Raw genomic sequence first — 18,575 nt, 5'->3', positions numbered from 1 at the left:
TTAAAAAATTTATTTTTTTCTGAGCTCTATCCCCTGAAATGCCTACAAGGAAAAAAATAAAATTCAGTGAGCACCTCTGGAGTTCAAGTTCTGGTCTCTCAATGCCATTTATCCATAAAAAATAATCAAGACTCTAAACAAATGGCTAATTCCAGATATGGAGAAGGAAATATTTAAGAATCAAGCACTTATCCTGTCTTCTGGTAGGGATTATATCTGAGAATAACGAAATAATAGATTAGGAAAAAATGTTCTTTATATGAAGACCAATAAAATTAGAAATCACTATTTTGCAACTACTAATGAAATAATTAATCTAGGTAATGCCCACCAATGACCACTAAAACCATTAGAAGAAAAAGCTGTTGGGATGGATGAATGACACCTAATAATAATAATTAATAATGGATGAATGACACCTAACTCTAGCATCAACCTGAACATCACAAAATAGACAAGAAGACCTTCTATATAACCTGATATGATGCAATATGAAGAACAGATCAGCATGTACAAAATACCCTTAACAGAAATCAAACTTCAATCTGAGCAAGTTTCTAGATCTAACTACCTGTTTATAGGAAAAAGAGAGCCGAGGAACCTATTAAATGAGACCAAAGAGATACAATTAGCAAAATCTAGAATGTAGGAAATTCTACAGGACACATGACCCAGTTTCTTAAATAAATTACAATGAAAAAAAGGAAAGAAGAATCTACAGATTAAAAAGGAAATCAAACATATCAACCAAATGTATGGACCTCATATCTAGACCTACACGAACAAACTGGCAAAAGAAAAGAAAAATTTGAGACAGTGAGGGAAATGTTTGTTAATATTAAAGAATTCCTGCTAATTTTTTGGAGAGTAGTGGTATTACAATACCAGGAAACTACATTTTCTTGTGTGTTAAAAAATACACAAGTATTGGGGCGCCTAGGTGGCTCAGTCGGTTAAGCGGCCAACTTCAGCTCAGGTCACGATCTCGCGGTCCGGAAGTTCGAGCCCCGCGTCGGGCTCTGGGCTGATGGCTCAGAGCCTGGAGCTTGCTTCCGATTCTGTGTCTCCCTCTCTCTCTGCCCTTCCCCCGTTCATGCTCTGTCTCTCTCTGTCTCAAAAATAAATAAAACGTTAAAAAAAAAATACACAAGTATTTAGGTATGAAATTATGATAGTTGGAAATTGCTTGAAAATAATCTGGGGACGCCTAGGTGGCTGAGTCGGTTGAGTGTCTGACTCTTGATTTCAGCTCAGATCATGATCACAGGGTCATGGGATCCACATGTATGCTGTGCTAAGTAAGCGTGGAGCCTGCTTAAGATTCTCTCTCCCCCTCTCCTGCACTCCCGCTTGCGTGCGCTCTCTCTCTCTCAAAAAATAAATAAAAATAATCTGAGAGAGGAGGGGAGGTAAATGTATAAAAGAAGCAAGACTGGCCATATGTTGAAGCTGGGTGAAGGGTGTACAGGGGTTCATTATACCATTCTAGTCTACTCAGATTGCATCACTGTACCCAGAGTAAAAATTAAGTTCTGTACAAGATCCTCCATGATCTGCTCTCTCACTACTTCTCTGAGCCCACTCTTCCCCCTTTCCCCTCTACTGTAGTCAGTAAGCATCCTTCCTTGCTATTCTTTGAATACATCAGGCACACTTCTGTTGCAGAACCTTTGCACACGCTCTCCCTCATCTTAGGACACCCATTTTCCAATACCTTCCCAACTCATTCCTTCAGAACTCTGCTCAAGCATCACCTTCCGAAGAGGCCTTCCCTGATCATCCTATATAAAATTGCAAAATCCCCTACCTAGCATTCCTTACCTTCCTTGCCAGGCTGTATTTTTCGCTATGCCACTTATCCCATTCTGACAATACTAGGTTTGCTTCCTATTTCCCCCACAAGATCCATGAGGCAGGGACTTTGTCTTGTTCACTGCTGTATCTTCTAAGTCTACAAGTGCCTAGCTGCCCCTGCATATTGTAGGAGCTCAAGAAATACTTGTTAAATGATTAACTGTGGACCAGAGAAGAAGAAAAAGTAGCTGTGGGGATAGGGAGGCAGAAGAGAGGGAGGAAGGAGCAAATGGGCACAAAGAAGTAGAAATGAGACAGGGGTTGGTAACGAGAGCCTTTCCTCCTGGTTCTAAGCCACTCATAAGACACAGTTGTACCTCCTGAGTTGCTCTACTGCAAGCTGCTTTTCAACATCACTTCTCTTTATCATTTGCAGCTGAAGAGTTCTAACCACTAGAAACAGTTGGAAGTCCCCAACAAACAGGGAACTGAAAAAACAATAGCCTAGAAATGTAATTACCATCAGTCTTATGAGAAAGCACATACTATAGCCTTCAGGAAGATGGTAATGCATATCAGAACTTCTAAGGATTCAGTGAGTGGCTGGCTACAAAACGGATATATAAAAACAACAGATTTCTTCACAAGAGCAGTAAGAAAGTTACGGGGAAGAGGATGCTAATTACAAGGACAACACAAAATGCAAAACATCTGGAAATAACCTTAATAAATGTAAAAGTGCAGGAACACCATGGAGACAAGAAGACAAAACGGTGCATTTATGTACTACTTGTATATACAAAAAAATACAAAAAAGATAAGATGTATGTTTAGAATATTTAAAATATATATACTTATATAAACAGAATCTAGAATAAATACATCAAAATGTTAACAGCAATTCCTCCAAATATGAGACTATTGGTAGCTTATTTTCATTTTCATATTTTGCTTCAGATTTCCTATAACAACATTTTCTTTCAATAAAACTTTCCCGAACGTTGGCCATCGCTGACACAGAGGAGGAAAGGAACAAGGGAACAGGGAATCCTCAACACCCAAAGCTCCAGAGCAGCTCCTTTCTGCCAACCGTACTGGAGAGAATAGGAGGCAGCAAGACGATTATAGTCTTCGGGGTCAGACTGGCCAGGAGAATTCTGGCTTTGACATTTACTATTTGTAAGTAAGTAATGTGAAAAAGTTACTTAGCCTCCGGGGTCCAGTTTGCTCACATATAACACAGAAATAGTAATAGCTAATTTGCTGGATTTGTGTTAAGATGAAGCAAACTTAGTGGCTGGCATATTATATACCAGCGATTCCCAGTAATGGTTACTCATAAGAATCACCCAGGGAGCTTCTGAAAAATATAGACGGACCCCAATCCCTATCTTCTGAATCAGGAATTCCACATATATGGCTAGAAATTTATGCAGCAGCCATTATAACATGCACTTTTAGATGTATTTCTGATTTTTACTCAGCCACTATATCTGCAAACTGTTGTTTTAAGAAATCAGTACTAGAAGTTACATAAAGAAAACTTCAGGAATATTCATAAATAACTGATTTACACTACATTGTTTTTGAGTTACTATTTGACTTCATGTGTAAATGCCTTTGTCTTCCCATTAGACTTCAAACTTCTTGAGGACAGGAGTCGCATATTCCTCCAAGCACCTAGCATAGAGTTAAGATGCACACAGAAGGTATGAAAGAAATGTTTGTTAAATAAGTCAGTGAATAAGGGTAATAATACATTTTATAAAGAATATACCAACACCATTTTAAAACAATAAAATTAAGGGGCGCCTGGGTGGCTCAGTCAGTTAAGCAGTCGACTTGGGCTCAGGTCATGATCTCACAACTCGTGAGTTCAAGCCCCGCATCAGGCTCGGTGCTGAAGTTCAGGGCCTGGAGCCTGCTTCAAATTCCGTGTCTCCCCCTCTCTCTGTCCCCCACCCCCATCCATGCTCTGTCTCTCTCAAAAATAAATAAAACACTAAAAAAAATTTTTTTTCAAACAATAAAATTTAAAATACCGAGGCTTGATTTGACACTGTTCCTGACAAAGCCATCTTCCAATAACCATCTTCACATTTATCCATACAGTTCTGGCTACAGAAATACTACAAGGATCTTAGTCTAAGGTATTCCATTTATCATGTGGTCTCAGGGCACATAAAGTATATATACAAAGTTCATAAAGAACTTCAGGGTGTGGACCAGAAGGCTTCTCAGATCTCTTCCAACTCTTCAATGAAAAGGCTGCATTTCTGCTGTATTAAAGGATGGACTGGATTCAGACAGAATAACCGTGGAAGAAAAACATTCCAGGGGAGGTCATCATATTCATAATAATGATTCTTCTAGTAGGGAATAAAATAAAACAAAGATAAGAAAAACAGACGAAAGGATTTTAACAAAATGTAAACAGCAGATAAAGAATGAGGGAATGAATAAATGATTACCTAACCAAAATTCCCGATTAAGATTAAAAAGATCTGGCTGTGGCATTCCTTGCCAAAAAAAAAAAAAAAAAAAAAGAGTATGTGCTTGAGAAATGTGTGAAAACAAAGTAGCTGCTCAGTTTGCCAGGTAGCTGTGTAATGGACTGCTGGCTCCACTTTTCTAACACATTTCAGGACACCCAGAGTGCCAACCTGTGGTAATGGTGGAACCCACATGAACAGAGAATTCAAGACCATTCATTCCTCTGTGCACTGACAAAGTTCACTGGCCTGGCCAGAAGCAAGGTCAACATTTCAGAGAGTGGCCAGGTATATTAAGAAGGAACTTTTTCAGCAATAAGATCACAGGGTCAATTACTGAAATCTGTGAGAGACAGAAATAAGAGAGATGGAAAATGAGGGAGAGAGAAGTATACACAAATAATGAATGGTATGGCTCCAAATGAAAGCAAAAAGGAGACTATTTCTCTAGCACATTCTTTTTTTTTTTTTTTTTTTTTTTAATATTTATTTGAGAGAGAGAACACGTGCATGAGCACGAGTGGGGGACGGGCAGAGAGTAAGGGAGGGAGAGAGAATCCCAAGCAGGCTTCATGCAGTCAGCACAGGGCCCGATGCAGGGCTCAAACCCACGAACCATGGGATCATGACCTGAGTTGAAGTCAGATGCTTAACCAACTGAGCCACTCAGGCGCCCCAATCCAGCACATTCTGTGAAACACTGAACAGAAGTTAAAGTGGATTAGACTTTAAGGAACGAGTGGGAAATGTATCAAAATTTATTAGATGTGTCTGATTAGTAGATGTATCAAAATTTAAGTTGAAGAATTTATTTCTCACATTGCAAAGGGGATTAATGCTGTTATATCTGAGGTACTCTATTCATCCTATTTTTTTATTTGTAATTGTTTTAAGATAAGGAAGCAAAGAAAGCAAAACAGAGGGTACCTGGAAAGATGAGTTTAGATAAACTGGCTCTATACTCATTAAGAAGAAATTAACAGAAAAAGCATCAAGATATATGAAAAATTTGAAAAAAGTGAACAAGATAAACAATATAAAGGTTTTCAGTTTGAAAAATACAACAGAGAGAAGTATTAACTGGATCAACAGAAAAGACCAGCCTGGAGAGATTTTTTTTTTTTTAAGTATTAAGAGCAAAACTAAATAGACATTCCATGAGAACTATAGAAGTCACAGAAAGGAGACATAAGAAAGAAGTGAATGAGATTTCTGGTTTACACAGCTGTCACTTAGACGCAACTATTAAGAAAATCATGCCGACTGAGCACACCTGGGTTTACAACCACAGCAGGAGACAGCAATAACCACTTTATACGGTGCGGTTTAGCAGAAAGAGGTTGGCCTTTAGCTTCAGACAGTGGTATCTACAAAATACGGCTCCACGGCACTCCCGCTTTCTAGCCTTGTAACGTTAGCAAGTGAAAGCTCACTGAGTCTCTGTCTCATCTGTTAACCACAGCAATATCTGTATCTTTTAAGATCATTACATTGGAGGTAATGCGTGTAAAGGGCTCAGAATAGCACTAGGTAGGTGCTGATGTTAATACAATAATCACTAATATTGTTAGTTTTATAAATACTATGTAGCAATGGAGTCAGTCAACAAAAATTGAGTGGACATCTATTACATGCCAGGGTGGTGGTTAGTAGGTGCTGGAAGAGAGAAAACAGAGTGCAGACATTACTTTGAAAGAAGAAAAAAAGAAAGTCTAGGACACACGATATAAACGTTAGAAAATATTTCAATAGCTTTTTTTTTAGGTGTTCTTGATGAGATTGAAGATTTGAAAATATGTAATATGGCCAGCTTTCTAATACATATACCATATGAACACAGACTACAAATGCTGATAATACCCGCAACATAATGCTTGTTAAGCTAAAGGAAAAGAATCAGCATATATGCAAAAAAGATTATTACCGGGGTCACTAATGAGGCAAGAGAAAGTCAAGGTTGGAACTGCCAGGAGGAAATCTATAACCCAGAGGCCCATCCAAACCATAGGTATTCCTTGGCTTTAAGAACAAGGTACTGGCATGAGAGTTTGTACAAAATGTGCCTTGCACACATCTGTTCCTGTGACCCAGAATGAAGAGTGACCAAAAACACAAGACCGAAATGAACACACAGCTTCAGAGGGCAAAGGCACCCCAGTGAAAGCATTCAAAGCTCAAAACAAGAGGTATCTGCTCAGAGGATTTAAAAAGATGAATTAAAAATAAAGCTCTCATATAATAATATAAACTACATATATAAATCTCAAATTAACAATTAAAATTATTTCCATTTACCTGATTGCTTAGAATTTCTTTCTTTCCACTGAATATTTTTGCATTTGATCTGGTTTTGTCTCTCTTTTCGGAGTCGTTCTAATCTTTGAGCTTGAAAAGAAATATTATAACTATAAGTTTGTCAATGAAAGTTTACTATAAACAAAGACATAATTAACTACCTTTATATGAATAAAGATGTTTTATATTGCATATGTAGAGAAAAAGTCATAAAATTTTAAAGGTGGCACCCCTGAAAAGCAAATACCAACAAAAACATGAAAATATTCTTGATTTATAATTGAAATTAGAGGATATAAAACATTAATAGAGATCATAAAGATAGTATTAACATGGAAGAGAATAATAAAATGTGAAAACTTCTGTGATTAATATGACATTTCATTATATAAATCATTAATAACGGTCTTAAAGGAATTTTAATGCACAAATGAACTGAAGTGAATATTACATTACAGGAATAAAATTACTGTTATGAATTACTCTACCCGTTTCAAAAATTAAAGATAAATGAACTCAGACTAGACTATTAAAGTTTTAAATATAAAATCCTTTATCTAAAAATCATGAAAATTATAAAATGTCAAAGCTATATAAATTAGCATAGCTTTTCTTCAGTGGGTTGAAACAGTTTATAGGTAGTAAAATAAATGATTTGTATCTTTGTAACATTAGTCAAACCTTAAAAAGAATAATTTTTCTTATACAAAATTTTAAGATATGCTGAAAGGATTAAAAAGTAAAACCTTTGGTCACTAGGACACCCCACAATTGTAAGTATTAGCATCTAAGTGCTATCTTAAGAAATTCCAACAACAGTAACAAAAGCATCACCTAAAAATCCTACATTTGTGAGATCATATTACCACTGGCTGATCAACCTTCAAAAATCAGTGAATTGATCTCTTAAAGAAATACTGTCCAGCATATATTAACAACTGCTGCATATGGAAACCACAATGGAAAAGAAAGTCATAATTGATGCCATTTCTTGAGATCTGGCTAATCTTCAACTTCCTATCCTGGCACAATGCTAACAAAAAATAAATAAGTAAATTTCTCTTTCAAGGCAGGAAACCATACACACCTGCCTTGGCATTGTGATAGGGAAACTACCACTGATACTAACCTTGCCAGAAATGTAAACTGTGCTGGCAAAAGCATCTGATAATGTCACTGTATCTAACCAAATTCCACTGGAGGAAAATGCATTCAATTGCAATTAATAAATGTGAAGGGTACAGCCAAAGTAATATAATCATAAAGCTCTCAATTTAGCAGCATTCTCCTACTGAAATCCATTCAACCTGTCATACAAGATATCATCTCAATAACTTGCAAGGAAGTCAGTTTCGACTAGAGAACTGAGAATCAATGGTTCTAAATTATATTCAAACCTTCACTCAAATCCTATTTTGATAAAAATTCCTTGAGATACTGGGAAATGCTATTAATTATTTTCATCATGAGAGCAAATTATTCTTTGTAGATGTCACAGAATGCTGAATTCTGAACCAAAACCTTAACATGCTTTGCACTGTATATTGTATCTTGCAGTACTCCTTTACGTGAATTTTACATTTGGACCATGAAAATAAACATGTAAACCTTTTCAATGTTCTACCACATTTCCTGCCATTACGTTTCCTGGGAGTTAGCAGGTCACTGCTACTGATTGGTAGGAGATTATATTTTCTGATGACCTAAATAAAAAAATCACCTCCTAGAATACCCTGTCATATTAGAACTACATTATATGTTCTAAATAATTTATCTAAGTAAAGGTCTTGGTTCATCACATTCCCTTTGAAAGGTTTCCAAAACACATAAGCTGGAACATGGCCAGTGATAAGCTTTTAAAAGATAATCACTAAATATTTATGTACCAAAGTTTAGCATTTTCAAACCACAAAGATCAAATGGTAGAGATCAACTTAAGAAAATAAAAAGAACATATCAAAAACAGGGGCACCTTTTCTAATCTCACACTCAGTGTAGCAACTCCTATTAACAGCAGCCCGAACAAATATTCAGCTATTTACCTCCAACATCCCTTTGCCTCCCACAATCCTTCCATGGCCAAGAAATGGCTCTGGCAGCAGTACTCTGTGGCTGGTCAGCTTTCTATATTAAAGGTTCTTTATTATGTCAACCTGAAACCTGCCACTAGGTAGTCTACCCACTGGGACTAATGTTGCTCTGTGAAGATACTCAAAGTAAGTCCACTTCCCTTTCTACATGAAGACTTTTTAGAAAGAGAACATCCAACCTGCCTCTCCTAGCCACCTTTTTCCTCTATTCATCTTCTACTTCCTTCTGATAACATCATTCCAGTGCCACTCTCCATTCACAGTCACGAAGACGGAGATGGTGTTTAGACTCGCTCTTACTGTAACACATGCATGTTCCTGTTAACACACAGAAATCTTCCCCATTAAAGCTATTCCAACATTATGCATTATTCTGTAAGATTGTTGACTGATTTAAAGCTCAGAAGACATGACTAAAAGGCAATGTTTACCTGTATTTGAGCGTCTTCTAATACCAAAGTCCCAACTTGAGGTAATATCGACTGACTGGGCATATACATAGCCCTGAGTCTCACCATTGCTTCCCTGAATTTCTGACCCACTGTCTCCAGGCATTGAAGGAGGATGAATCTTCTCTAGGTCAACATCATGATCAATGAGAACCATCTCACACATTCCTGTGTCATCACTGGTCACATGTGACTGTCGAATATGAGCTAGAATGATAGTTGGATTGTCCAAGAAGGCCATCCTTTCTGTGGGCCAATCTCCTTAAAAGGCTATTTTCTCCTCTTCATATTGTTTCACGTGCTCACCTCCCTAGAAACATGATGTACACAGCAATATTTAAGAATAAGGAAGAAAATGACTAAATCATTTTTCAAACAAATCAATGTGGTAAAATGCTACCTTGAAAATCAACATTTATCCCTGCACCTAGGAGCTTACAAGGATTAAGTCAAAGCTGAAAGGAAATCTTATAAGCACTGGGAGCTACAGCTCTAGTCAATGAGATCTCCACGGTATCAGTGAGAATGGCTTCTTCTCTTGCAAAACAAATAATAGTGACTCCTTAGGCCACTCAAAACACATAATTACTGTTAAAACAATAAATTTGCCTTTCTTTCTCCCTTTATTCCCATGCAGTCTTCTCATTACTTTATAAGGTCAGGGAGAACAAGTTGTATTTTCCTCACATTATGAGCTCGGGTATGAAACTGTATTTCTTTAGTTTACATTTCCCCCTCTTTGTCATAGGGCTGTGAGGTAACTAAAAGAACACAGACAATACTTTGAGTTACTAGGAATTTTGCAAAAATGTACCACCAAAGTAGTTTTGTTCAATAAATACATTTTCCTTTCTTCTGATTTAAGGTAACATTATGCTTTTCAAATAAACTTTATCAGGGATGCCTGGGTGGCCCAGTTGGTTGAGTGTCCAACTTCAGTTCAGATCATGATCTCACAGTTCGGTTTGTGAGTTCGAGCCCTACATTGGGCCCGCTGCTGTGAGCATGAAGCCTGCTTCGGATCCTCTGTCCCCCTGTCTGCCCCTCTTCCACTTGCGCTCATTCTCTATCAAAAACAAATTGAAAAAAATAAAAGGTTACAGAAATAAAATAATAAAAAAATAAACTTTATTAATCGAACTTCTTTGCTACCAAAAATTAATTGCTTTTTAATTTTTTTAGTCTTTTTTCTTTTTTGTAATGGTTTATTTTTGAAAAAGAGAAAGAGAGAGAGCATGAGTAAGGGAGGGGCAGAGAGAGAGGGGGACAGAACAGAGGATCCAAAGCAGGCTCTATGCTGACAGCAGAGAGCCCGATGTGAGGCCTGAACTCAAGAACCATGAGATCATAACCTGAGCAGAAGTCAGACACTTAACTGACTGAGCCACCCAGGTGCCCCCCCTCAATTAATTTCTTATTTTAGAAACCTCACTCTAAGAACTGCTTCCTGAATCCTGTTGAAACTAAAATGATGTTTCTTCTGGGAACAAGATGGTACCTCCTCAATTAAATGCCAATACTCAGCAAAGAAAACATGGTAGTCTCCCCTTATCTGTGGTTTCATTTTCTGCAGTTTGTTACTTGTGGTCAAACTTGGCCCAAAAGCAGATGATCCTCCTTCTGACATACTCTCAGAGATCAACGATAGTAGCCTAACGCTATGTCACAATACCTATGTCATTCAGTGAGCTTCATACCATCACATAGGCTTTTTCTTTATTTGTTTTTGAGAGAGAAAGGGGGGGGGGGAGGGAATTCCAGACAAGCTCCATGCTGTCAGCACGGAGCCTGGCACAGGGCTCAATCCCACAAACCCTGAGATCATGACCTGCGCCAAAATAAGAGTCGGACGCTTAACCAAGCCACCCAGGCGCTCCACATCACATAGGCATTTTATCATCTGACATCACAGGAAGGTTGAGTATAGTACAATAAGGTATTGTGAGAGACAGACCACATTCACGTAACTTTTATTACAGTTTATTGTTATACTTGATCTGTTTTATTATTGCTGCTAGTCTCTTACCATGTCTAATTTGAAAATTAAATTTTATCATAGGTATGTACAAGTAGGAGAAAAAATAGTATTTACAGGGTTTGGTACTATCCATGGTTTTCGGCATCCACTGTGGGTCTTGGAATATACCCCTGAGCATAAGGGGAGAGTACTGTAGTACAGAACACTGGTTAGGATGAGGATGCGCAGGCAGGACTGGGTTCAAATCTTAACCCTGTCACTTGCTAGCTATGTGATCCTGGTCAAAATAAACTTAACCTCTGAGCCTGTTTTCTTTTTTCATTTATAAAATGGAGATCCCAAGGATAAGAGGATATATAAGAGATAATGCAGGTAAAGTGCTCTAAAGAACACCTGACACATAATTAAATAGTAGCTATTAATAATAATAATGATTATGGTAAAAATAATCACTACTAACTTCAGCTTTCAATTCTTGTTAAAAATAATCCTAAAATATATCAACATCTCATCCTTCTTTAGTAAGTTCACAGCACGTAAAATAAATGTGTGCTTCCTTTTTGACAGAGGACTCCACAAGTCACCTGGGTCACCTTCCACCTCCTTTAAAATTATTATGAGATGCAAGGAACATGAAAGCTGGATTGAGTATGTTCCTAGAACAGTCCTAGAAGGTATTTATTTTTAGAAAGACCTCTAACACCAGATTTCTTGTCATTTCTTTCTCCTAGAAATGGAACAAAGGGGGAAAGCTAGTTAATAAATCATTATAAAGACTGAGGTTTTATAAATTTTTGTCTAGTAACACATTATACTGATATCACGTGGTAGATCTTAAAAATAAAGATACTGAGATTAAGAGAAAATTTAACTGAGGAGCACCTCTAATCAAAGAATTATACTAATCTTCATTTTTTCCTTCAAATATATTCATGGAGTAGTTCTATTACACTGAGGCTACTGGGAAATGCCAAAGTAAGGTATCGCTGAATCAAAAAGTTTACACCCTAAAACAGCCCTACTGTATTTCCTAATCCTTACAAGGAGATTTCTCCAAGTGTCACATTTCTGAGTTTCAGAAATGTTAATGTCAGCCTAACATTTTAAGTGTTTTAATCAGAAAACCATTACAGAATTAAAGGGGAACACTGAAATTTCACTTGTAAAAGTAATTACGATACCACAAAGAGATGTATACAACCACGGAATTACTTATAAAGTATTTGACTATTTGTTTTGTAACAAAATCATAGCATCACAGATGGCCAAAGCTGCAAACATCCTGGTAGCCAGCACAGTGTCTCCCCTGTGGGGGTAAGGCAATGAGGCCCGAGCAGAATGGCAGGTGCTTTCAATTTCATATTGAACAATTCTCCCCTACAAAAACAAGGACTTTGGTGAGAAGCCACACACTTAACAGGCACTGACAAGTCAAAGGGCAAAGCAACAAAAGTGTACTGAAGTACCCTCAACAGAATCTTTTTTTTTTTTTTTTTTTAAGAAAATGGATCTGCTCCATCACCTCTTATGAGGAAAAGAGTTATGGGCAAATACTTCTGAAGGCACACACCGATTCCCTAACTTTATCCTTCTGGTACAGAGGCCCCAAAATATCCCAACAGGAGCAGATATCTTCTCTATTAGTATACTACGACTTCATACAGGTTTACTTCATACTTAGTATACTGTGACTTCGTACAAGTATGATTCGCTCAACAAATATTTATTCAATACCAGTTCTGACAGGGAATTCCCACAAGTCTGCCCTGGAAAACGTGCTTTCCACATCCCATGACATGTACTTGAGGATTCAGACTGTAAGTTCCACAAGGACAGGAGCCACACCACCACATCCCTTCTGGCAATAAAGGATCTTCCACACAGCAGAAATTCAGTAACGGTTGATGTCTGACTTCCAAGGACTGTATAATTTTGTAGTAGGGATAAGTCATACGTGAGCATGTGTAGTGTGATCATACAGAAAGGAATGCCTTTTTTTCTATGAATACAGACACAAGAGCTTCTCTTCAATGTGCCCTTCAAAACTGTCACCTTGGGACACTAAGCAACCTATCCCAACGCTACTCTTCAGAACCAAAAGAACATGTTTTAAATCACTTAAGAGCAGCAAATTATCACTTGAAGGTAGATTTGATTTCTAAGACAAAGATATTCCCAACACAGATGAAAACAAGTTATTTTCTCTGATCAGTTGTGCAAAGATCAAAGATTTTTAAAACCTAACGTTGGTAGGGTTCAGAGAACTGAGCTCATGCACAGAAGGGAATGTAAACTGACAGTTTTTAGATGGTAATGTGGCAATGTCTCTCAAAGTATAATGAGTATCCTTTGGGCAACCCTACTTGTAGGATTTGCTCTTAGGAGATAACTATGCAAAAATATTTATCTCAGGATTGTTTGTTATACTGAAAATCTGAACGTAACTTACACATCCATCAGTGGTGATGTGCCAAGGCAAATACATACAATAGAATACCACATAGTCATTAAAAATACATGGTAGAAAATGGATAAACAAAATGCGGTATATACATACAATGGGATATTCGTCAGCCTTGAAAAGGAAGAAAATTCTGACATATTCTATAACATGGGTGAACCCTGAGGAGATCATGCTAAATGAAAAAAGTCACAAAAAGACAAATATCATATGATTGCACTCATATGAAGTACCTAGAGTAGTCAAATTCATAGAGACACAAAGTAGAATGGTGGATGCCAGGGGCTGGAGGGAGAGGAAAATGGGGAATATTTAAAAGGTATATATAAGTTTAGGAAGATAAAAAGTTTGAGAGATTGATGGTGGTGATGGTTGCACAACAATGTGAATATACTTCATGCCACTGAACTGTACTCTTAAAAATGGTTAAAACAGTATATTTTATGTTATATACTATATATATTACCACAATTTTTTCAGTTTACATTTTTAAAAAATGTCCAGGAAATGTCACATTAAACAAAAGTAAGTTTTCTTCTTGCTGTTTAATGATAGCCTTCTCAAAGCTTTTTTTTTTTTTTTAAGTTTATTTAAGTAATCTCTACACCCAATAGGGCACTCGAACTCACAACCCTGAAATCATGAGCCGCATGCTCTACTGACTGAGCCAGCCAGGTGCCCCAGACTTCTCAAAGCTTTTAAACTACTAATGTATATTGTGAACCTCTAAAAGTGGGGAATCTAGAAACGCAATATATCCCAAATCTCAAACTTATCCCTAAACATGTCTTCATCTAGGAACACTAACGCATATCAATGTATAAGAGATTCACAAAACATGGTTCAGAAATGCTACTCTAAATGTTCACAAACGCTGTTTCTTTGGGCCTTGAATGCCGTCCCTGGATATTACCAATTCTTGATTGAGATACCTGGTCCTTTTTATATATCTTTGGGCCATTAGATAAACAATTTCAGGCTCCAGGAGATCTGCTCCCCTAAGATGTCCTACTTTTCTAAGATTCTCCCACTTTTTACTCCAGGTTCCTCAAAGCACAAGAGATTTGTTTTACTAAAAATGAAAGCAATAGAGACATCCACACAGAGTGGGAGGACATGAGATGCCCCATAATGACAGCCATGTTTAACGTACTGGGTAGGTCTCTCTTTATACTTACTTCATTTGTTCAACAAATACTTATTAAGTTCCTACTATGTGCTAAATATTGTTCTAGGTACACTTTGGATGCTATTACCACTTTACATAACCATTTGTGTTCATTAGTGACCATGCAACCTGCCTGTGTTAACTTTGAACATGCCCTAAACAGGGAAGTAAAATTTTAGTAGGTTTTAATGGATATCAAGTCTTAATACAAGTCTATTTTTAAAAACAATTTTGGGGGCACCTGGGTGGCTCAGTCGGTTGAGCAACTGACTTTGTCTCAGGTCATGATCTCCGGATTTGTGAGTTCAAGCCCCACATCCAGCTCGCTGCTGTCAGCCTGTCAGCACAGTCTGCTTCGGATCCTCTGTTTCCTTCTCTCTACCCCTCCCCCAGTGATGCTCTCCCAAAGATAAATAAATATTTTTAAAAATTAAAATAAAATAACTTTTTTTAATGTTTGTTTATTTTTGAGAGAGGGAGAGACAGAGTACGAGAAGGGGAGGGCAGAGAGAGAGGGAGACATAGAATCTTAAATAGGCTCCAGGCTCTGAGCTGTCTGCACGGAGCCCAACGTGGGGCTCAAACCCACAGAGCACGAGATCATGACCTGAGTCAAAGTCAGACGCTTAACGACTGAGGCACACAGGCACCCCCGATCAAGTATATTTTTTTTAATTTTTAAAAAATGTTTATTTATTTATTTATTTATTTTTAAATTTTTTTTTAACGTTTATTTATTTTTGGGACAGAGAGAGACAGAGCATGAACGGGGGAGGGGCAGAGAGAGAGGGAGACACAGAATCGGAAGCAGGCGCCAGGCTCTGAGCCATCAGCCCAGAGCCTGATGCGGGGCTCGAACTCACGGACCATGAGATCATGACCTGCGCTGAAGTCGGACGCTCAACCGACGGAGCCACCCAGGCACCCCATGTTTATTTATTTTTGAGAGAGAGAGGCAGAGCATGAGTTGGGGAGGGGCAGAAAGAGAAGGAGACACAGAATTCAAAACAGGCTCCAGGCTCTGAGCTGTCAACCCAGAGCCCAAATACAAGTCTATTTTTAATAATAACTTTATACACCCTCTCCAAATTTTCTTTGCAATGGCTTATAGAAAAACATAAGATACAACACAGTAAAAAAGTAGATGAGAAAAGTGGCAGAGGATAAGCAACTCTGGATGAATGTTGTAAGATCTTGTACATTTGCCACAGGAAGACTGCAGAATCCCAGAAGCAAAAAGCAATCATAGTAACTAAACTTAACTTCAAGCTACCTTTTTAGGTGGATTAATTCATATAATTCCAAAAATAATTCTATGAGATAGTATTTCTGTCTCCATTTTATAGATGAAAAAACTGAGGCACATCAAAAACCTGCCCAAAGCCAAGATAGTTAATAATTCTGAGAATCTTAAGCATTATACAGCCTCTCAAAACAAAAATGAACAAAGCATTACAACAGTCATAATAAACAAGATTTTAAAAAATCCTGTTGTTGAGTTATTTGGGATCTGGGGCCTTACAAAAATTTCTCCCAAGGGTCTTTGTGGAAGATGTAATACAGTAAATGTGTTATGCAGAATAGACATTTAGCCTCCCCTCCACTCATGCAACTATGATTTATACAACAGTAGTGCATATAATGGTTGTTCAAAAATAAAAAAAAAATCACAAAATTTTACACAAGAAAGGAACTTCAAAGATCATTTACTTGTTGACCTGAAACCACAGAGGAAAGGTTTACTTTAAATTCCCAGTTAGATGTAAGTATCTTCTTAAAATCCCTAGAGATTTATGCAACTTCAGCTATAAGCAAAGTCCATACCTGAAATATTCTACTTCTTTAAATAACCCCAGCACAAGCAAATGAGCCCCCTCTATACTTCTTTACTCCCTAAGGACCTGACATAGGTCTTGAACGTGACTTAAATCGCTCAAGTCCAGCCAATGATTTAAAGGATTCCCTTTCCTGGACTTTCAAAACTATGATTTATAGTTTTGTTTCTGTACACCCACTTCCCTCTGCCAAACAGACTTCAAGCCCCCTCACCTGCAATCTGTGAAAACTTGTCTGAATAAGCAACAGCCTGAGGCTTCTCCAAGGTCTGCAAACTCCCAATCAAAAATTACTGCTGCCCCATCAATGTGTCATATAAATGTTGGCATGTTAATTGTGTATTTATAAGATTGTTAATGGTTAGTTAATTTACCTCCCACACTATTATTGTACTTGAAATGATTTAACGTCTGCTGAGGGAGTTAACAACATGTAACAGCAGATGTGAGATTTTTTTTTTTTTTTTACCTTTCCTCACTGTACCCCGACTTCATGCTATTAGCATTAACTTCAAGTTAAACCTGATTCCTATACAGGACTCCTTAAGAGTGTTATAGAAGCACTCACATTTATTTTGCACAAGAAACGATCACAATTTAGGAAAACAAGCCTTTTTATCATGATAAAGTCTTTCATTTATAAAAACCAACAGATCCTGTGTTTTACTAAGATTTCAACATCCTCTGATCCAGTTAAACTTCAAAGTTCATACCTCCTGAAATTTGAAAATTATTGAAATGACTATTAAAATAAAATGCACTTTATTGCTTTAAAATCTCTTTTTCTAACTCTCTAATTTAACTCTAAATTAAACCTTCATTTATTTTTTAGACCAGCAAAAATTAAGCTTTTTGTTCCTTTAGAGAATTAAAATCTCCACGTAAATATGCCTAATTTCATTAAACAGTAAATGGTGAGACTCTATATCTGGAGAGTTTAATTTTTTCTTTCATAAAAGTACTTGCTAGACTCAAAACAACCAAAAAGAAATGCTTGTATCTTCTTTTAAATAATATGGGATTCATTCACGAAACATCATTGAGAGCTAGGCACTGGGAATACTACAAAAAATTGTACGAACACTGGCCTGCACCTTCCGGAGCCTTACAAACTTTGGCAGATGAGCTACCTCGTGTACATACATTAAAGTAATATAAGGTAACACATACTAACCATCAAATAAAACACTAATATGTTTTTCAAGAGACAAGAAAGTTACAGAAGGCTTCAGGAAGGAAGAAAGTCGCATCTAGGGATGACCAGGCTTTCATTAGGCAGAAACAGAAGAAGAGTAATTGATGATGTTTACTGAAGCTCTTATTATCAGCTGTACTTTCATGTATATTTCATCCTTACAACCACCCCAAGAGGTAAGTATTAATATCATCCCCGCTTTATAGATCAAAAACATTAAGGCTTATGGGAACTAAACAACTTGTACAAGATGGGTTTTTAAAAGGCCAGTCAATGCAGTTCCTCCCATCAAGAGGAGGAGTCTATTTCCCCACCCCTGAATCTAGGCTCAGGCTGTGATTTGCTTTGACCAACAGAATGTAATGGAAGGAATGTCTGAACCTCAGCCTCAAGAGACCTTGCAAACTTCTGCTATCACCTTCTTTGGAACACATGCGAATCAATGAAAGAAGCTTGGGAAAAATTAATTAATTTCAAAAAAAGAAAAAGCGGCTTGGGATAAAAGACCATGTGGACAAGCTCAGCTGTCCGTGATTCCAGTTATCCTACTGAGGTCTGATACGTGACTGAGGCCATCTGGGACCAGCCAGACCCCCACCAACCTACCAGGAGACCAGGTTTTCTCTCCTGTAAAATGTCTCCTTTGGAACAAGAGACCCTGGCCCTTGATTTTTCTTGGGCCACTAACCTCTACCTGAAATGTCTCTGAATCCTACCATCTGCCACATCCAGTTAAAGGATGGTAGTGCACAGTAAACTTGTCCACGGACACACCCGAAGGGGAGAGGACAGTGGCCATAAATCAAGGTATTAGAGAA

The 18,575-nt window shown here is 37.5% G+C and overlaps 1 protein-coding gene across 9 annotated transcripts in view; it reads right to left on the bottom strand.

Annotated features, from left to right (window-relative positions):
• MAPKAP1 (MAPK associated protein 1) overlaps positions 1-18,575 on the bottom strand; it is a 242,271-nt gene that overhangs the window by 202,960 nt on the left and 20,736 nt on the right. For 7 of the 9 annotated variants that reach the window (XM_027035121.2, XM_053204611.1, XM_027035119.2 and 4 more), the window contains 2 exons: positions 9,103-9,430; positions 6,582-6,671 (listed from right to left, as the gene is read on the bottom strand). In XM_027035121.2, coding sequence (XP_026890922.1) covers positions 6,582-6,671; positions 9,103-9,361 — 349 coding nt within the window. In that variant the 5' untranslated portion in view covers positions 9,362-9,430. Of the gene's footprint in view, positions 1-6,581; positions 6,672-9,102; positions 9,431-9,934; positions 9,958-18,575 lie in introns of those variants that run through there. The other 2 variants (XM_053204612.1, XM_053204613.1) reach the window with 2 other exon arrangements.

The sequence above is a fragment of the Acinonyx jubatus genome, chromosome D4 (genome assembly GCF_027475565.1).
Source record: "Acinonyx jubatus isolate Ajub_Pintada_27869175 chromosome D4, VMU_Ajub_asm_v1.0, whole genome shotgun sequence".
Classification (NCBI taxonomy): Eukaryota; Metazoa; Chordata; class Mammalia; order Carnivora; family Felidae; genus Acinonyx; species Acinonyx jubatus.
This window is presented reverse-complemented; position numbering and strand designations above follow the sequence as displayed.